This window comes from Aureococcus anophagefferens (assembly GCF_000186865.1).
Source record: "Aureococcus anophagefferens unplaced genomic scaffold AURANscaffold_19, whole genome shotgun sequence".
Taxonomy (NCBI): Eukaryota; class Pelagophyceae; order Pelagomonadales; family Pelagomonadaceae; genus Aureococcus; species Aureococcus anophagefferens.
In genome coordinates this window covers 656,567-676,262 of record NW_008705579.1, presented here as the reverse complement: position 1 = coordinate 676,262, position 19,696 = coordinate 656,567, and the positions used below count along the sequence as shown (strand labels likewise).

General features: G+C 72.2%; 5 protein-coding genes across 5 annotated transcripts in view; 2 read left to right on the top strand and 3 right to left on the bottom strand.

Annotated features, from left to right (window-relative positions):
• Positions 1 to 3,148: 3,148 nt before the first annotated feature.
• On the bottom strand, positions 3,149 to 4,605 carry AURANDRAFT_66118 (hypothetical protein; the record flags this gene model as incomplete). Its single annotated transcript, XM_009041176.1, has 2 exons — positions 3,149 to 3,505; positions 3,700 to 4,605. 2 exons carry the CDS (start codon positions 4,603 to 4,605, stop codon positions 3,149 to 3,151), a joined length of 1,263 nt encoding a protein of 420 aa, XP_009039424.1.
• A 2,705-nt stretch (positions 4,606 to 7,310) lies between these two features.
• AURANDRAFT_30138 (hypothetical protein) lies at positions 7,311 to 9,935 on the bottom strand (the record flags this gene model as incomplete). Its single annotated transcript, XM_009041175.1, has 1 exon — positions 7,311 to 9,935. One exon carries the CDS (start codon positions 9,933 to 9,935, stop codon positions 7,311 to 7,313), a length of 2,625 nt encoding a protein of 874 aa, XP_009039423.1.
• A 1,734-nt stretch (positions 9,936 to 11,669) lies between these two features.
• On the top strand, positions 11,670 to 16,825 carry AURANDRAFT_66116 (hypothetical protein; the record flags this gene model as incomplete). The annotated part of the gene is made up of 4 exons (XM_009041194.1): positions 11,670 to 12,409; positions 12,551 to 13,646; positions 13,921 to 15,243; positions 16,523 to 16,825. The coding sequence occupies 4 exons, from the start codon at positions 11,670 to 11,672 to the stop codon at positions 16,823 to 16,825; spliced, it is 3,462 nt and encodes a 1,153-aa protein (XP_009039442.1).
• A 561-nt stretch (positions 16,826 to 17,386) lies between these two features.
• Positions 17,387 to 18,891, bottom strand: AURANDRAFT_66115 (hypothetical protein; the record flags this gene model as incomplete). The annotated part of the gene is made up of 2 exons (XM_009041174.1): positions 17,387 to 18,556; positions 18,730 to 18,891. The coding sequence occupies 2 exons, from the start codon at positions 18,889 to 18,891 to the stop codon at positions 17,387 to 17,389; spliced, it is 1,332 nt and encodes a 443-aa protein (XP_009039422.1).
• A 194-nt stretch (positions 18,892 to 19,085) lies between these two features.
• AURANDRAFT_72130 (hypothetical protein) overlaps positions 19,086 to 19,696 on the top strand; it is a gene marked incomplete at both ends in the record, with an annotated part of 6,575 nt that continues 5,964 nt past the window's right edge. The window contains 2 exons of the mRNA XM_009041195.1: positions 19,086 to 19,117; positions 19,155 to 19,653. Coding sequence (XP_009039443.1) covers positions 19,086 to 19,117; positions 19,155 to 19,653 — 531 coding nt within the window. The remainder of the gene's footprint in view (positions 19,118 to 19,154; positions 19,654 to 19,696) is intronic.

Here is a 19,696-nt window from a genome sequence, read left to right as displayed (position 1 = left end):
GACGTGCCCGACGCCTTCGCCGACTACCTCTACAACATCAACGCCCTGCCGGGGAGCAGCGAGTGGGTGCTGACGACGTTGTTCAAGCCCGCGGACCGCGACGACGCGCTGCGGGGCATCTACGCGCGCCGCGCGCTCGTCGACGACCCGCGCGCGCCGTCGCTCCCGCCGACGACCGTGCTCTACGGCGAGCGCGACTGGATGCTCAACGGCCTCACGGAGCGCGCGGTCGCCGACCTCGGCGCGGAGCTCGTGCTCGTGCCGGACGCGGGCCACCAGATCCACCTCGAGAACCCGGAAGCGTGCAACGCGGCCATCCTCGCCGCCGTCGGCTCGGGGGCGGCGCGCGAGGCGAGGGTCGGCTAACACGCGGAGGCCGCGGAGCGCGCGCGCGCGAGGTGGATGTGGGCCGGTTCGTCGGCGGCCGCGGCGCGAGGCGCGCACCGGCGAGCGAGGCGCGGCCGCGCCTCGCCGGAGACCTCGCGGACGGGGACTCGCCGAGGGAGAGGGAGAGGCATAGGTAGGCCTCAGGTACTTCCAAGGGGCGTAGTAGAACTCAGGCTAGTAAGCCTGTATGTAAGGAGACGGCTTTCCGATCGGCGGAGCCTGAGGCGCGGGCGAGCCTGAGGCGCGGGCGAGCCCGAGGCGCGGACGCGGGCGCCGACGTCGATCTTCTCCAGCGCACACAACTAGGGCTTACGAAACACGTAGACCGTGCCCGCGACGTCCGCGCCGGCGTTGCGCCGGAGCGTCGCCGACGTCGCGGCGACGGTCGCCCAGCCCGCGGCCTCGGCGGCGGACGTCGCGTACCCGGGCGCGTGGCGGCAGCGGCCGCTCAGCGCGACGTGGTAGTCGGCGGCCGCGCCCGGGAGCGTGTCCTCGAGCGTGAGGCCGAGCACGCAGCCCGCGTTCGCCGCCGCGAAGGCCGCGGCGAAGAACGGCGCGAGGTCGCCGAAGTAGGGCAGCGTGTCGCTGCTGCACAACGCGTCGTAGCCGCCGCCGCTCGCCTCGAGCGCCGCGCCTGCGCGGCGGGGGGGTCGGGGCGCTCCCCGGACGCTCGGAACGCCCGAAGAACCGTCGTCGAGCTCTCGGCGGAAGGTGAAGTCTATATGAATTGTCGAGTTGTCATCAGGGGCGGCGCCGCATCGCTGCGGCGCCGCGATGTCAGTCCGCCCGACGAATTCTTCGTCATCGAGCCCCGCGGGAAAAAGTCCGAAGAGACGCGGGAAAACGCGCGGAGCTCGCCGGCTTGAACGGACGCGTACGCGCCCGTCTCGCGCGCCTTCGCGCACATGGCCTCGCTGAGGTCCACGCCGAACAGGTCCCCGCCGACGACGCCCGCGGCCCGGAGCGCGAGGCCCGAGAGGCCCGTGCCGCAGCCCAGGTCGAAGACGCGCGCCGCCGGGCCGTCCGATAACGCGCGCGCGAGCGCCTCGGCCGCGAGCCGCGGCGCGCGGCTCCCGAGCGCCGACGTGAGGTGGTCGTCGTAGCGGTCCGCGTAGCCGTCGTAGAGGCGGCGCACGTGGTCCAGCGGCGGCCCGGCGACGGCGCGGCCCTCGCAGGCCGCGAGCCAGAACGTCGCGCGCTCGTGGTCCGGGTCGAGCGCCGCGGCCTCGCGGTACGCGGCCGCGGCGCGGGCCGCGTCCTTGGCCTCGCGGTGGCAGCGGCCGAGGCGAAACCAGGCCTCGGCGTCCGCGGGGCGCAGGCGCGCGGCGCGCTCCAGGAGCGCGGCCCGCTCCGCCGCGCCGCCGACACCGCGGGCGCGGCGCGTGAGCGCGAGCCGCAGCGCTTTTCCCGCGTCCGGGAGCTCCGGCTTGAGCGCCGCGGCGCGCTCGGCGAAGCCCAGGGCCGTCGCGGCGTCGAGCTCGAGCGTCGACCGCAGCGCCCAGGCGCGCGCGTGCGCCGGGTACCGGTCGTTGAGGACCCGGCATTTGACGAGGCAGGCCTCGCGGTCGCCGCGCAGCGCCGCGGCCTCGGCGAAGAGCGCCGCGGGCGTCGACAGGGACGACGTCGACTGTGTTGTGGGCGTTGTTAGGGTGTTGAGCGGCGGTGCTGCGGGTGTTGTTAGGGTGTTGAGCGGCGTTGCTGCGGGCGCCGCCAGGGCGCCGACTGTGCCGTGGGCGCTGCCCAGGGCGTCGACTGGGACGGCGACGGCGGCGGCCATCGCCGATCGGCCGCTGCTCGATCAGCCTTTGCCACAAGGATTTTGCAATGGGCCTGTTCTTTTGCCCTTTGTAGGGCGCGTTTGTTGCTCCGCGAACGCATAAACTCATCCAAAACGCTCCAGAACGAGTCGCGCGATCACGCACCAAACATGCGCGTACGACGACTCCTCCTGCTCCCACTACTAGCCAGCGCGCTCGCACTGCGCCCGCACCCGCTCTTCGCGCTCGTCGAATCGCAGACGCCGAAGAACGTGAACAAGGTGCTGCGCGGAAGCATCGAAAACGTCGACGCGCGGCATCTCCTCAAGTCGCTGCCGCTGCGGCCGGAGGACCTCGCGCGCGCCGAGAAAGCGCTCCTTCGACAAGGCGCCACAGCGTTCGTCGACGGCGTCCTCTCCGAGGCGGAGGCGGCCAGCCTCCGGACCTGGGGCGCGAAGCACATGCTGTCCGCGGCGACGGGCGCCGCGAGCACGGAGATCGACTCCGTCGACGGCGCGCCCGCGCACCAGGTCGACGTCCCGTCGCTCGGCGAGCTCCTGGGCCGCGACGCGCGGGACCGGCTCCTCGGCGCCGCGGCGGCGATCCTGGGCGCGACGCCCGAGGACGCGACGGCCTTCGTGCGCAAGTACAGCCCGTCGAGCCGGCCGCGGCTCGGCTTCCACTGCGACGGCTGCGACGCGTCGATCAGCGTCAACCTCTCCGCGGAGGACGGCTACGCGGGCGGCGACCTGCTGCTCCTCGCCGACGGCGCCGTCGTCGCCGCGCCGCGCGGGCTGGGCGGCGCGGCGGCGCACGACGCGGACGTGGCCCACGCGGTCGGCGACGTCACGTCCGGCGAGCGGTGGAGCCTCGTCGTCTTCACGCACCGCCGCGCGGACTGGCGCACGTCCGAGGGGAAGGCGAAGGAGTCGCGGCGCCTCGCCGCGGAGCGCGAGGGCTCGGCGCGCTCTAAGTGGAAGCGGTAGTGTCGTACAACGCCCGAGTTAGGACACGCCGCCCGCGTCGAGGACCGCGGCGAGGAGCCCCGCGTTGGCACCGAGGAAGCCGAGGCCCAGGGCCCAGAGCGGGCCGTGGGCCGCGTCGCCGGCGAACTCCAAGCGGAACGCGACGGCCAGCCAGGCCGCGAGCGCCGCGGCCCAGGAGCCGAGCGCGCGCGCGACGGTCCGCCGCTTCGCGGCGCCGTGGCGCGCGTGGACGAGGCCCGGCCCGGCGACGACGACGGCGAAGGGCAGCCACCAGCAGAAGTACTGCGCCGTGCAGACCTTGTTCGCCGCCACGAAGAGGAGCGTCTGCGCGAAGACCGTCGCCGCGAGGTCGCGGCGCAGTCCGACGACCGCCGCCTGGGCAGGACAAGAGAGATTCAACGTCGCTTCAACGTGAGTGTTCCGCGCGCGCGCGTTCCGGAAAACGCATGCACGCTTCGAGACCGCTCCGAGAGATGATCGCTCGTCCAAAAATCAGCCGAAACGAGTGGAAAACGGCCGAGAAAGGAGCCTTCGAAGTTTGGAATTTCGCTCTCTTGTCCTGCCCTGACCGCCGCCGCCTGGAGCGCGCCGTGCGCGAGGAAGGGCCCGACGGCGAGCGCGCGCCGCAGGAGCGGCTTGAAGCGCGAGCCGCCCGGGAGGCCCTCGACGGCGTAGATGGGCAGCCAGAAGGCCGCGAGGTTGTGGCGGTGGTCGAGGCGCGTCACGTGGTAGGCCAGCGCGTTGTCGACGTAGGTCGATCCGTAGCAGAAATAGGCGAGGGCCGTCGGCGCGGCGGCCGCGGCGGCGAAGGCGCCGCCAAAGGCGAGCGCGCGAGTCACGCCGTCGCGTCGCAAAAAGGCGAGCGCGAACGCCGGCGCGTGAACGACGGGGTAGAGCCGCGCGTGCGCCGCGAGGCCGAGCCCCGCGCCCGCGGCCGCCGCGCCGCGGAGCCCCGGGGCCGCCGCGGCGACGAGGGCGCCCGCGACGAGCGCCGCGACGGCCGCGTCGCCGCTGCCGCGCGTGCACAGGTTGAGCGCGACGGGGTTCAGATACCAGCCCGCGGCCGCGAGCGCCGCCGCGCGGTTCGCCGAGAGGCCCCGCGCGCGGAGCAGCGCCTCGACGCGCGCGCCGAGCGCGACGTCGGCGAGGGCGAAGACGACCTTGCCCACGGGCAGGCCCGCGGCGGCGACGTCGCCGACGAGCGGCAGCGCGAGCAAAGGACTGTAGCGGAACGTCGCGCGCGCGTAGGGCCCGCCGGCGGCGCCGGCGACCATGGCCGCGGCGCCGTCGCGCAGCACGTCGTAGTCGACGTCCGTGTAGCGCAGGCCCAGCGGCCGCAGGGCGTCGACGGCGAGGCCCAGTGCGATGAGCGCGAGGCGCGCGCCGAGGGCGACGCGCCGCATGTGTTTCAGGCAGATGACGCCGAAGCGCACGATGGCGAGGCGCGCCTCGGCGGCGCCGGGATCGTCGGCCATGGTCTTCACGAAGAGGTCAGAGCGCGCACGGCAGCAGCTCGCAAAGTGCTCGCTGCGCCATCCTCACACTCGACGGCACCGTGGAAACGTGTTGTTGCCGCACCGTCGACCAAGCGCCCCACAGCGCCTGGCTCCGCGGCTGCCCGCTCGTTCGTTTCGCTGCGCGCTCTCGTCGTCGAAAGATGCGCTGGGCCCTCGCGCTGCTGCTGCCGTGCGCGGCGGTGGCCGACGTGCGGTCCAAGGAGAAGAAGACGAAGAAGTACGCCGAGGACACGGGCTTCGACTGGTCCCAGACCTCCGACGGGTGCGGGACGCCGCCGCGCGCGGCGCGCGACCATCCGCGTGCCACCGTAGGTCCTTCAGCCACTACGACGAGATGGGCCTGGGCAAGGCCAAGGACTCGACCTTCGACGAGATCAAGCAGGCCTATCTGATCAACTCGCTCCGCTACCACCCGCACAAGGACATGACGGCGTTCGACAAGCACTACGCCAAGGCCAACTTCGTGCGCCAGTACCAGGCCTTCGAGGTGCTGAGCAACCGCAAGGCGCGGGCGCGCTACGACGCGGCGCTCAACGGCGGCCACCACCTGGATTTGTACGCGGAGGCGTCCGCGTACAAGCGGGCGTCGGCGTACTTCCACGGCTACTTCGGCAAGCACCTCTGGCGCAAGTGGGAGCTGGGCACCCAGGTGACGGGCACGGTGCACCGCGACGGCAAGAAGTACAGCGTGACCATCTACCCGGACGGCACGTCCTCCGAGGAGCGGCTGCCCGGAGAGTCGAAGCACCACGAGCACGGCTTCCACCTCCTGCTCCACGAGCTCCCCAAGGGCGGCATCCTCGCGGCGAACTACATCCCCGAGTCCGTCCACCAGTTCCACATCGGCTCCTTCCAGCTCGGCTCCTACGTCTTCGCCGCCGTCGCCGTCTCGCCCACGCTCCTCTTCCTCTTCGCGGTGATCGCGATCTTCTACAAGACGTGCTGCGCGCCCAAGCCGCGCAAGACGCGCAAGAAGAACGCCAAGTACTACGACTGAGCGCGCTTCCCGCCCCCGTCGGGCGTAAGCGGACCTTGTTTCCTTATTAAGAGGACGGCGGGGCGCCGCTTAGGACGGGCCGCTCATATGTACGTCGGCGGCTTCGCGACGGACGCGCGGCAGCCGCCCCAGAGCACGAAGAGCTCGCAGCCCTGGTCCGCGGCGCAGTAGCTCCGGTGCACGGAGCCGATCTCGTTCGAGAGGTTCGCGCCGAGGGCCTCGCCCGGGCCCCAGCGCTTCGTGACAAGGTCGTCGGGCGTCTCGTCCGCGAGGTCGAGGCCGTACTCGGCCGCCTTGCCCTCGGCGAAGGGGCCGAAGAAGGTCGCCCTGCCCTTGAGCCGGTCCTCGACGAGGCAGCCTCTCACGATGTGGATGATCTCGACGTTCGGGTGGCGGTGGATGCCGAACATCCTCCCGGCCGGGATGACCATGCGCGCGTAGCACATGGGTCGCCGGTTCGACCTGCCCGTGGTCAGGAACTCTTTCAGCTCCCGCTCCGTGCCGAGCCGTTGCATGTTGTCGGCGCAATGGTCGAGCATCTGCGCCGGCAGGTCATCGGGCAGCGGCGCGCCGTCGAAGGCCGCCATGGCCTCGTCGATCATGGGGATGCCCGTGCCATCATAAAAGGCGAAGGCCGGGATGTCGACCAGCTTCGTGACGGTCACCTGCTCGACGATCGCAGCCATGCCGCCTTGTGAATTGCACTGCCAGACGCCAGACTCGGCTTCGGATCCGAGCGAGCAGAGGCAGCCTGCGCTGCGTGATTGAAAACGGCATGTTGACCTTCAACACTTCGAGGTGCCGCCAGCCAAGCCTCCGTCGACGAGCGTCGGCCACCGGTGGCAGCGTCGGTGGGCCATGGCGCCGCAGACGCCGCCGTCGAGCCCGCCGCGCAAGCAGAACGTCCAGCCGCCGACGCCGCGGTCCGCCGGCGCGCCGGCGATCCTCGTGACCATCTCGCGCTGCGTCGAGAAGCGGGACCAGCCCGGCGGCTTCGTGCTCTATCCCGGCACGAACCTCTACTACGTCTTCGACGTCAAGACGGGCGGCGGGTCCTGGGAGCTCCACCGCCGCTTCTCCGAGGTCAAGAAGTTCTGGGACGCGCTGCGGCCCGCCGCGGCCGCCGCGGGCGCGCGCCTCGACGCGTTCCCCGCGCACAGCGCCTTGCTCACGGGCCAGGGCCTCGCGGGCAACTACTACGAGACGTCGCCGACTTCGCCCTTCGCCGCGCAGCGCGTCGACCTGCTCGCGCGGCTCTGCGAGCAGCTCGTGACCTCGAAGAACGCGACGGGCGGCAGCCTCTTCGAGCTACGAGCCGTGCGCGCGTTCTTCGAGATCGACGAGGTCGCGCTCGCGGCGTCGTCGTCGGCGGCGGCCGCGGGCGACGCCGTCGTCGCTCCGCCGTTGGGGGCTGCGGCCGCGGCACTCGCCGACGCCGAGGCGACGCGCGCCGCCGCGGACGGCCGCGTCGCGAAGATGGCGCGCGACACGGCGCCGGAGTCGACGCTCGCCGCCTTCTGCCGCGCGACGCCCGCGACCTTCTGCACGGTCTTCGTCGCCGCGCTCACGGCGCTCTTCCTCCTCGAGGACTTTTGAACGCGCGCGTCGGATAGAAAAACCCGTTCAGTGGCGATCTGCTAGTTTACAACAAAACTCGTCCGGATTTTCAGAGCTCGCCCTCGGGCGCCGCCGGGTAGAAGCCGAGGTCGCCGCTCCGGACGTCGAGGACGACGCGCTTGCTCGGCGGGACGCCCTTGCCCAGGATGAGCTTCGCGAGGTCCGTGGCGACGACCTGGTCCACGTAGCGGCGGAGCGGCCGCGCGCCGTAGACGCCGACGTCGCCGGCGTTCGCGTCGACGATGGCCGCCGCCGCCGCGGGCGCGACGGCGAGGTCGACGCCGTGCTCGTCGCGCGCGAGCGCCGCGAGGTCGCGGACGTGGTTCGCGGCGATGGCCTCGAGCGCGGGCCGCGCGAGGGGCTCGAAGCCGACGACGCGGTCGAGCCGGTTCAGGAACTCGGGCCGGAAGACGTCCTTGACCCGGTTGAGCGGCGCGTTGCCCGTCATGATCACGTAGGTGTGCGTGAAGTCGACGGTCGTGCCCTTGGAGTCCGTGAGCCGGCCGTCGTCGAGGACCTGGAGGAACGTGTCGAAGACGTCGCGGTGCGCCTTCTCCGCCTCGTCGAGGAGCACGACGGAGTAGGGCCGCTTGCGCACGGCCTCCGTGAGCTGGCCGCCGTCGTCGTGGCCGACGTAGCCCGGCGGCGCGCCGACGAGGCGGCTCACGGCGTGCTTCTCCGCGTACTCGGACATGTCGAGGCGCACGAGCGCCGTCGCGTCGTCGAAGAGCTCCTCGGCGAGCGCCTTGGCCGTCTCCGTCTTGCCGACGCCCGTCGGCCCGAGGAAGAGGAACGCGCCGCGCGGCCGCGACGCGCCCGCCAGGCCCGCGCGGCTCCGCAGCACCGTGTCCGCGACGGCGTCCGTCGCGGCCCGCTGGCCGACGACGCGCCGCGCGAGGCGCTCGCTCAGCGCGAGCAGCTTCGCGGACTCGTCGGCCGTGAGCCGCGTCGCGGGGATGCCCGTCGCCTGGGACACGACGTCCGCGAGATCCTGCTCCGAGACGACGTCCGTCGCCGAGTAGGTCGCGTTGCTCGCGGCCCGCTGGGCCGCGACCACGGCGTTCTCGCGGCGCCGCTTCAGCGGCGCGAGCGACTCGCGGAGCTCCGCGGCGTCCGCGTGCCGGTTCTTCCGCGCGTACTGGGCGGCGTCGCGCTCCACGTCCTCGATCTCCGCGTTGACCGCGCGCAGCTCGTCGTAGTGGGCCTTCTCGCTGCGCCAGGCGGACCGCGCGGTGGACCGCGCGGCGAAGGCCTTGGCGTGGCGCGCGCGGACCGCGTCGAGCTTCTTGGCGAGCGCCGCGTCCGCGTCGGCCTGGGTCTCGCTCCGGAAATAGGTCTGGAGGAAGCCCGACGCCTGCAGCTTCGCCTCGCGCTCCAGCGCCTCGAGCTCGCCCGAGAGCTCGTTGACGCGCCGCTCGAGCGCGTCGAGGAACGCCGGGCGGCTGTCGAGCTCGACGCGGCGGCGCGCGCAGGCCTCGTCGACGAGGTCGATGGCCTTGTCGGGGTTGTACTTCGCCGGCACGTAGCGGTCCGCGAGCTTCGCCGCGGCGACGAGGGCCTCGTCCAGGATGCGCACGCCGTGGTGGAGCTCGTACTTGTCCTGGATGCCTCGGAGTATAGACACGGTCTGGTCGACCGTCGGCTCGGGCACGGCGACCTTCTGGAGCCGCCGCTCGAAGGCCGGGTCCTTCTCGACGTGCTTCATGTACTCGGCGTCCGTCGTCGCGCCGATGCACTTCAGATCGCCGCGCGCGAGCGCCGGCTTCAGGAGGTTCGCCGCGTCCATGGCCCCGTTCGTCTGCCCGGCGCCGATCAACATGTGGATCTCGTCGATGAATAGAATCTGGTTCTTGTCGCGCTCGAGCTCCGTGATGACGGCCTTGAGCCGCGCCTCGAAGGCGCCGCGCGCGGACGCGCCGGCCATCAGCAGGCCCAGGTCCAGCGCCCAGACCCGCGAATTCCGCAGACCCTCGGGCACGTCGCCCTCGAGGATCCGCGCGGCGAGGCCCTCGACGATGGCCGTCTTCCCGACGCCCGGCGGGCCGACGAGCACGGGGTTGTTCTTCTTGCGGCGCGACAGCACCTGGACGCAGCGCCGGATCTCGTCGTCGCGGCCGACGACGGGGTCGATCTTGCCGAGCTCGGCTTTCGCGACGAGATCGACGGCGAACTGCGTCAGCGCGTCGAAGGTGTCGTGGACCTCCTCGCTCTTGGCCTCGTAGGACTCCCTGGCCGCGGCGCGCGCCGTGTCGCGCACGGCCTCGAGCGTCGCGCCCGACTTGGCGAGCGCCGTCTTCAGCGGCGGCTCCTCCAAAAGGACGCACAGCAGGTGCGCGACGGTGCCCTTGCCGCCGTCCGAGGACCCGTCGCCGTGGGCCTTCTTCTCGTCGAAGACGGCCTTGAGCGCCTTGTCCAGCGCCCGCGAGTTCTGCAGCTCGCCGTCGTCGTCGGTCCGCGGCTTCGCCTTCGACGCGACCTTGCGCAGCTGCGCGCGGATCTCCGAATTCGCGATGGCCGCGTCGCCGCCGGCCTTCTTGAGGACCTTGGACGCGAAGGTGTTCGGGTCGCTGAAGAGCGCGCTGGCGACGTGGTGCGTCTCGAGCTGCGTGTGCCGCCGCTGCTTCGCGAGGTCGCGCGCGTGCTCGATGACCTCGAGGGTCTTGGGCGTGAGCATGAGGTTGCGCTTCTGCGCGGCGGCCGGCGCCGCGAGCGCCAGCGCGGCGGCGACGGCCAGCAGCGCGCGCGCGACCATGGCGAGCCTCGCGCAGCGGAGGCTGCGGCGCTGCAGGCGCGCGCGGCGACGAGAAACTCGTCGGCCAGGCGCCGCGAATTGTCCACGCGGGCGTTCGCAAACTTTGGCTGACAAGGGCAACCCGCTGCAAGTTCGGGCCGCGCGTTGGCAGCATGGCCGATGCCTCGACGACGACGCCGTCGTTGCCGAGCCTCGCGATGGCGCCGCGGCGCCTCGATCTCCGCGCGGTCGCCGGCGGCGGGCGGCCGGCCCCGGGCCACGCCTCCGCGAGCCAGGGGCAGCCTCCGGGTTCGGCGCGCGACGAGCTGCCCCTGACGGCGCGCAGTCGTCCGAAGGCGGAGGGCCACGCCATCGACGACGCGGAGCTCGCGCTGACGCACGCCCAGGAGGGCACGCGCCTCGCGTCGGCCCTCGAGGACGTCGGCGAGCGCCACGCGCGGAAGCTCGCGGGCTTGGCGAACCCCGGCGACCGCACGGCCGCGCGCGGACGCATCTACGAGGCCGCGGTGACCCTGGAGCAGGCGAAGACGTCCATGTGCTTCGTCAGCGAGCTCGACGACGGCCTGCACCGCGGCGAGCGGCTCTGGAGCTGCCAGGGCGTCGCGTGCTCCCTGCCGAAGGAGCGGATCGCGGCGCTCCGGGGCGACGCCGACTTCCCCGAGCACGGCGCCGTGGTGCTGTCGACGCGGTCCGCGCTGTTGCACGAGTTCGCCGCGAAGCGCTGCGGCCTCGTCTTCGCCGTGCCCGCGCCCGTCGTCGCCGTCGCACACGACGACGACGACGACTACTCCGTGACGCCGACGGAGTCGGAGGACGAGACGGACGTGCGGCCCGAGCGCTTCGTGCCGCGCCTCGTCAAGGTCGCGCCGTCCGAGGTCTTCTACTGCGCCCCGGCCGACGACCCGGCGGCGCTCGCCGCGTCGTCCATCGCCGAGGCGCCGCCGAACGCCGTCGGCGTCGCCGAGGACGTCGCGGTCGCCAAGGGCGACCGCCTCGTCGTCGTCCAGGCGCCGCGGCTCTGCGGCTCCGTCGACGCGGCGAACGGCCGCGTGCGCCTCTTCCCGCCGGGCCCGGACGCCGAGCCCCGGTCCTTCGGGGGCGTCGTGCGCGCCGTGTCCTGCGACGGCGCGCGCTTCTGGTACGACGTCGACCCGGGAGACCACGCGGCGCACGCGCTGCTGGGCTCGGCGGGCGCGGCGATCTTCAAGACGGGCGTGGACCACACGAGCGGCATCCGCAACGAGGGCGGCGTCGTCAGCCTCGTCGGCCTCCGCGTGCGGCCGCGGCCGAGCCCGCCGCCCGAGGTCGGCGCCGTCAAGCCCCCGGCGAGCGACGACGACGACGACGACGACGAGGCGAGCCTGCGGCGGCGCGCGGACCGCTGGGCCACGCCCCCGGGCGCCTGGGGGCGCTTCACCCACGAGGCCGCGTCCGTGTCGGGCTTCCTGCGCGCGCTCGACGCCGAGGGCCGCCGCCGCGAGCGCGACCGCCCGCGCCGGAAACGACCCCGTCCGGCGAAAACTTCACACCTCTCTATCTCGGTCACATCGAAGTCGCTTCGGCTGATGTTTGGACGGATCGTTTTCTCTCGGCGGTGTCTCTCTACGGTGAAAAAAACATGTCACAACCGTGCGAATACGTGAAGTCGTGTTGCGTATGTTTGTGTCCCGCCCAGGCGACCGCGCGCGGACGCGCGCGACGAAGTCGAGCGCCGAGGACACCAAGGGCGACGGCGGCCTGCGGGTCGTGAAGCGCAAGCTGCGGGCGGAGCTCGCGACCTACCTCAACCACCACCACCAGCCGCCGCCGAATCTGGACGTCGCGGACCAGGCGCCGCAGTTCGTCGCGTCGATGGCGGCGATCCGCGGCGTCCGGGCCGTCGTGCGCCTCGCCGTCGACTACAGCGGCACGAAGCACGAGGACCCCGAGGGCGCCATGGCCGCGTTCCTCCAGGTCGCGCGCCTCGCGTCGGTCAAGGGCCCGCCGGGCGACGAGAACGCGGCGGCGGCGGCCGCGCACGTCAGGTTCCTCCGCGCGGCGTCGTCGGCGCTCCGGGGCCCCGCGACGATCTTCGACGACTCCGACGCGGCGCACGCGACGGAGGCGGCGGCGGACGCCGCGCGCGACAGGCTCCGCGCGTCCATGAGCCGGCTGCTCACCGCGGAGGAGGACGCGGACGCGGCGTCGCAGGGGAGCGTGCGGTCCGTGGGCACGCTCGACTCGACCAAGAGCGGCGGCGGGCCCCTGACGGCGGCGACGGGGGCCTCGTCGACGCCCTTCGGGACCGTGGCCGGCGCGTCGGGCACGTCGTACACGACGCCCGACTCGTCGCGGGCTGTGCCGAATTCAACCACTGATTTGGGTGTCCTGACCAAACTTCAAACCTCTCGAGCTCCGTCAAATCGAAGTCGATTCGGCTGATTTTTGGACGAATCGGTTGCTCTCGTCGAGTTCTCGACGCAGAGCCAAAGAGGTCGCGTCGACACCGTCGCGTACGCTCACAATGACGTCGGGTTGAATATTTGAATTCGGCACAGGTCGCGCGACGGCGACTCGCTCGCGCGCGACGACGGCGGGTCCTTCTTCGACGGCGGCTCCGTCGGCTCGGCGACGAACGCGACGTCCGTCTCCGCCGAGGAGGAGGAGCACATCAACGAGGGCGACGAGCTCATGAAAAAATCCAAGATCATGAAGGAGCAGCTCGCGCGGTCCGCGGCCGAGGCCGTCGCCGCGATCGCGCGCCGCGCGACGTCCAAGGGCATGGCGAACCTCGGCGCCGCGGACGTGCCCGAGAGCCTCGTCGTGGCCATGAAGGCCCTCGACGAGACCTGCCACGTCGACGGGTCCCTCGCGCGCGTCGTGCCGTGGGTCATGTCGACGCTCCGCGCGGCCGTCGCGGTCGCGCGCGCGTCGAACCTGGCGCTCGAGCTCCGGGACAGCCGCATCGGCCGCGAGCTCGGCTACCTCAAGCCCCAGCTCGCGTCCATCGAGCGCACGGGCCCGCTCAACGCCGACGCGACGCGCTGCTGGCGCCGCATCCACTACCTCTGCGTCCAGAAGCCCGCGGAGCTCGAGGCCGCGATGGAGGCGGCGGAGGAGGCGGAGGACGACGACGAGGGCGACTCGGAGGAGGAGGAGGCCGCGGACGCGGCGACGCGGCGGCGGCGCCGCAAGGAGCTGCACACGCCCCGGGACCGGAGCAACGACGACGCGGCGCTCGTCGCCGCCGCGTCGCCCCACGGCGTCGCGAACCACATCCTCGGCGCGATCCGCGCGGCCAAGGACCCGATCCGCCTCCACGAGTGGGACGCCGAGGGCGACGACCGCCTCGGGCGGCGCGCGGTGGTCACGCGGCAGGCGGACGACTCGCAGCGGCCGCCGCCCGTCGCGCTGCCCGCGGCCGAGATCGACGAGCTCATCGAGAAGGAGCAGCGCGACCGGCTCCTCGTGCACCGCTCCGTCGCCGAGGAGATGTGGGGCCACGAGGCGCCCAAGGCGCCGCGCAAGTGGCACCTCGACCGCCCGCGGCCGCCCGCCGTGTCGCCCGCGAAGGCGCGCGCGGAGCTGCCCCACCCGCTCGTGCCGAGCAGGGCGCTCCGCGACCGCGTCTTCGACAAGCTCATGACGGGCCGCGTCGACGAGCAGCCCCACCACAAGCGGCGCTTCGGCGAGCATAAGTGAGGCGTCTGTGCGCGCATGCTACCTAGCGGCGAAGCGATAATGCCCCCGTTCCCGTGGCGAGTTTTGAGTAGTCGGCGCGCGGCGCCGTCTGCGGCCCCCTTGAAGTCCAAGGAGACTCCAAGGAGCCGTCAAACAATCGCCGAAAAGCAGGATGGCAGCCCCCCCGATGATGCGCATGCTCGCCGTGATTGTCCCTCTCGCCTCGGCGAAGATGTCCGACTTCCAGGTGGCGCGCTTCGCCGAGGTCCAGGCGTCGGCGAAGGCGGCGTCCGCGGCGGCGGAGCCCGAGCTGCTCGCCGTGCTCGACTCCGGCGCCTTCCGCGCCGCGCTCGCCGCCTGCTGCCCGGCCTTCGCCGGCGAGAGCGCGGCGTCCCTGCTCGGTACGCTCGTCGGCGAGATGGGCGCGGCGGAGATCTGCACGGGCATCCCCGCCGGCGGCGGGCCGGACGCGCCCGGGAGCTCGTGGTCGACGTCGATGGAGGACGCGGAGCTCACGGAGGACCTCGACGACCAGTGGGCGAACCGCCTGCGCCACAACGGCTCCTTCGCGCCGTCGAACGCGAGCCACTCCTTCAGCCACTGGTTCGCCATCCAGGACGACGTCGAGGTCGGCGCGTACGGCCTGAAGCCGTTCGCCACGCGCGGCATGCCCGCGTCCCTCGCGGAGGCCGACGAGCGCGGGTCCTACGCGCTCTTCAACGCCGTCCGCTCCGACGCCTGCTCGCCGCTCTACGGGAACCTGACGCTCGTCCTGGAGCCCGAGGCCGTGCGGCCGGGGCTGCTCGTTTCCGCCATCGACACGGGAGAGTGGACCGCGCTCTGCAACCACACCGACGCGTCGCCGGCCCACGGCGCCGTCGGCGACTGGCACCCCTACCCCCACGACTGCGGCGCCTACGACTTCTCCCTCGGCACGCTCGACCACTTCTCGCACCTCTTCCTCCCGAACGCGCGGTACTGGGCCGGGCCGAACGCGACGGCCGAAGTCGTCGCGGCGAAGCTCGCGCGGACCTTCCGGCTCCTCGCCGAGCCCTGGAGCGCGCCCATCGCCGGGCCCGAGCTCATCCACTACTGGGAGGCCATGCCGGCCATGACGCTGCCGCTCGCGACGTCCGTGCGCTTCGCGATCGCGTCGTTCCCGAGCCTCTTCGGCACGGACGCGGGCGACGAGCTCCGGTCCTGGTGCGCGGCCCGCGGCTGGCCCCTCGTCTGGTCCCTGGGCCTGAACACGGGCCGCGAGGAGCAGTTCTTCTCCATCGGCTACGAGACCGCGCTCTTCAACTCGTCGAACCGGATCCTCGACGGCACCGTGTCGAACGCGTCGACGCTCGCGACGCCGCTGCCGCCGACGGCGGCCCTCGAGATCGAGCTCGCCTGGGCCGACGTGCTGAGCGTCCGCGCGACGGAGCCCAACGTATCGAACGCGACGTGGGCCGCCGCGTGGTCGAACCTCGCCGCGGCGACGCCGCCCGCGGCCAGGCTCGCGCCCGTGACCAAGGCCGCGGGCTGCGGGCCGACGTGCTTCGCCGTCGACGGCACCGGCGCCTGCGTCTGCAAGACGGCCTAGGCCCGCGGTAACCTCCCCGGGCGGCGCCCGCGAGGCGACCTCGAGGAATGCCCGGCTTACTGACCTCCGCGCGGGACGCGCCGGGCCGGCCGCGGCGCGAGGGTGCCCCGGAAGAAGTCGAGCGCGCGCGGACTAGCGCTAGACCTCCGCGCGGGACGCGTCGGGCTGGCCGCGGCGCGGCGCGAAGTCGCCCGCGGCGGCCTCGCCGATGGCGGCGACGGCCTCCTCGGCCGTGACGCGGTGCTTCGTCCAGTACTGCCCGTCGACGTGCAGGACCGGGATGTCGTACCTGCGCGCGCGCGAAGGCGGTCGCGCGCGACGACCCGCCGGCGCCGGGCCCGCGCTTGTACTTGGCCAGCCACCGCTTCTTGTCCGGGTCCGTGATGTCGACGGCCGTGAGCGCGTGGTCCGCGTCGTCGCGGCAGGACGCGAGCACGGCCTTGGCCTCGTCGCAGAGCGTGCAGCCCTCTTTCGTGAAGAGTTCGACGACCGGCGCCGACGCGCCGCGCGCCTCCCAGACGGCGCCGCTCACGGAGAAGCGCGCGACGCGCGGCGCCGCGCGCGGCCGCCGCAGCGCTGCCGCCGCGAAGCCGCGCGCCGGGCGCAGCGCGCAGAGCGAGAGCAAGGAGAAGCGCATCATGCTCTCTCTCTACACTCGCGCTGTGTCAACTTGAAGTCAAAATTACCCTTGCCCGCGCGCGGACGGCCTCAGAAGCCGAGCGCGGCGCGCCCCCAGGCCACGATGGTCGCGTCGTCGGGGATCGTGCCCTCCGTGGAGCCGAGCTCGACGCCGCCGCTCTGGAGGAACGCGAGGCTCGCGAGCTCCGTCTTGTCCGGGCACTTGAGGAACGCGGAGCCGTTGGCCGTGTAGTAGCGGTTGTCGCGCATCTTCGCCATCTGGTCCGGGGCCTTCGGGTTGAAGGTCCCGTCTTTCGCCGCGCAGGCGACCTGCTGCTGCGTGCCGTAGCCCTGGGCCACGTCCGTGAGCAGCACGCAGATGTTGTCGTGGAAGAGGTGCGCGTGGGAGCACGGCTCGGCCGTCTCCGGCCCGCCGACGCAGGGGCCCGGCGCGGAAGCGTCGAAGGCCCAGACGTTGATGCAGTTCTGGCCGTCGTAGGGGTGGACGACGTTCACGTTGCCGTGGTACGACGAGTCGTGACCCCCGTAGTCGTTCTTGAGGCCCTCGCCGTAGAAAAAGTTGTCGAAGATGTCGTACCACGACGAGCCGTCGTCGTTGTCGACGCCCTGGGAGCCGCCGTAGTTGGCGATGATCGCGTTGCGCGAGATGACCGTCGGCAGCGGCGCCCAGCCGCCGCTCGGGTCGCGGAGCGGCGTGCGGTACGCCTGGCGGTCCCAGGAGTTGATCGGCCCGTGGTCGCCGGACTGGCGGCAGACGTTCCAGATGGCGTTGCGATCCACCACATTGCCGCCGCCGAAGCCGTCGTTGAAGTTGATCGCGGACCGCGGCCCGTTGAAGAAGACGTTCGAGGAGATCGTCGTGAGCGCGGCCTTCGCCTGGAAGTACCTGCGTGGAACTCAAATCTTCGACCCGACTTCGATGTGAGCGTATGCGACCACACAGGGAAGAACATGGCGCTCTGGAGCTCGAAGATGCCGAGCTCGTGGGCGTAGTTGCGCAGGAGCGTCGTGCGCAGGGGGACGTCGAGCGCACTGCCGTCGCCGTCGTCGGCGCGGCCCCACGCCTGTGTGGAAATCAACCACTGAGTTCTCGAAGCACAGTCAAAGAGTCCGGTGCAATCCGTTCAATTGCGCGCACATTGAAGTCGGATTGAAGATTTGCTTTCCGCGCGGCCCCGCGCCGCGACGGCGCAGTCGCCGATCCACGCGAACTCGTTGTCGGCGATCGTCGCGTTCCGGTTCCGGCCGCTGACCATCAGCGCGTTGCCGTCGACGCGCTCGAACTTGCTCTGTTCCACGGTGACGCGCGCCGTGTGCTCCAGGAAGACGGCGCCGCCGCGGTGCAACGCCCAGTCGCCGCCCGACGGCACCTGTGCCGGAAACGACCAGTGGAACGCCCCGTCCAGCAAAAACTTCTCTATCTCGGTCAAATCGAAGTCGTTTCGGCTGATTTTTGGACGGATCGTTTTCTTTCGGCGGGTTCTTTCTAGACGGCGACAAAAAATTCAAAACCGTGCATATTGAAGTCGTGTCGAATATTTTTGTTTCCTGCCCAGGACGGCACGCCCCACGCGTCCATGTACGTGATCGACGCGTCGCGGAAGCCGAGGCCGCGGATCGTGACGTCCTCGACGGGTTTTTCCTTCGTGCCGACGACAGAAATGAGCGTCGCGAGGTCCGGCGCGACGAACTGCCAGTCCTCCGGCGGCGGGCCCGTGCCGTTGTGCGCGTAGGACAGAATCTTCGTGTCGTTGTCGAAGTGCCACTCGTCGGCCTCGTCGAGCTCCTCGCGCACGTTCTCGACGTAGAACGGCGGCAGCGGGTCGATGATCCCCTTCTTCCCGTCGACCTGCCAGCCGCGCCCGCCCTGGAAGCCGCCGTAGCTCCACGTCAGCGTCGCGCCGCCGTCGCCGTCGGCGACGACGTCGTCGACGCGGAACATGTCGACGAACCAGCCCTGGGCGCGCCAGGCCGTCACCACGGCCTCGCCCCGGGCCTTGGGGGACCAGGTCGCCGCGCGGGCCGCGAGGTCGCTGCCGCCCCGGAGCGTGACGTTCGTCGGGAGCACGGGCCCGTTCCAGAACCCGTCGCCCCTGTCCATCTCCGCCCAGCCGCCGCCGGAGACGTTGCTGCACCAGTAGCTCTCGGAGACCCAGTTGCCGTCGCCGTCCGTGTCGCGCCAGGCGCCGCAGGGGCAGAGCGGGTCGCCGGCGAAGGCGCATCGGCCCGACGCGTACGCGTTGAAGTGCTCCGACGCGGACGCGGCGTAGGCGGGATCCGCGACGTAGACCTGGGCCGCCGGCGGCACGACGGGCGGCGCGCCGTAGCTCAAAATGTCGGACGACTTGACCTGACCCACGCCGGACCGCGTCTCGACGCCGACGGAGCCGCCGCCGTTCGGGTACCGCGCCCGCACGAAGCGCCGGTGCGGCTCGACGACGTTCAAACCCAGGATCGTGCCGCGGTAGGGGAAGGTCTCGTCGATGCGCGTCTCGTAGGTGGCGTTCGCCGCGCGCGCCCAGGTCGTCGCGAGCGGCACGCCGCCGCTGAGCCACGCGGCCTCGTTCTCGTAGTTCGACAGCGTGAGACCGGAGTCGCGGCCGTCGAGCTCGAGCGTGGCCCCGAGGAAGTGGACGCCGCCGCGGAAGACGATGGCCTTCGGCGCGCCAGCCCGCGCGCGTCGCGGCCAGGGCCCGCGCGGCCGTCGCGAAGGGGTCCGCGGCCGTGCCCGCGCCGCCGTCGGCGCCGTCGACGGCGACGAAGACCGCGCCGTCCGGCGCGGGCGAGTGGGGCGGGAACGCCGGCGCGCCGGCGTGCGGGCCGCGGCACGCCGCACGCCGCCTCGAGCTCCAGGGCGTCGAAGGCCTCCAGGAGCGGCGCGCGCGCGGGGAGGAGGGTCAACGAGTACTCGTAGGTCAGCAGCCGCGCGTGGCACTCCGTCGTGTTCTTGACGGCGCCGGCGTCGACGGCTGCCACGAGGTCGCGGCGCATGGCATCGATGTCGACCGCGCGCGTCGCGTCGAGCAGCGCGCCGACGGTGAGAAGGCTAATGAGTTTCACCATCTCTGGTCTTTCTTTGTTCGAGCTCGAACGGCACCATCGCGTCACCGTGCTTAATTATCAAGCGCTTGTGGCATTTCAGCGAAGCCAAAGCTTCACAGCCGCGCGCTTGTCCGCTTGCTAGCATGATGCGACTCATGCACTGCGTGTCGATGCTGTGCGCCCGCTCGTGCATTGCAGCTCGATATTGATAGGCGATCATTCGTGCGAGGCCTGTCCGCTGCCGCCTTGGCCGCGCCGCCCGCTGCCGCCTTCGCAGCGCCGCGTGCAGCTACCGCAGCGCCCGTCGGCTCCGCAGCGCCGCCCGCAGCGGCGCCGAGCGAGGCCAGCGCCGGCGTCGTCGAGCTGCCGTCGGGCGTGCGCTACCGCGCGGTCTCCGAGGGCCGCGGCGCCGTGCCCGCGAAGGGCGACGTCGTCGCCGTGCGGCTCCGCGGGCTCCCGCCGGACGGCCGCGCGTTCCGCGTCGGGTCCGTCGTCTCCCGGACCACCATCGACGGGCCGGTCACGCCGGCGGTGGACATCGCCGTCGCGCGCATGCGCGCGGGCGAGCGGGGCCTCGTCGTCGCGCCGCCGGACTCCGCGTACCCCCGGGGCCTGTCCATCGCGCAGACGCGCGCGGCGGGGCTCTCGGGGCTCTGGATCCCCTCGGACGAGACGCTGCGCTACGAGATCAAGCTGCTCCGCTGCCTCGAGGTCGACGTCGGCGACGCGCGGGGCCGCGCGTGCTGCTCCGAAG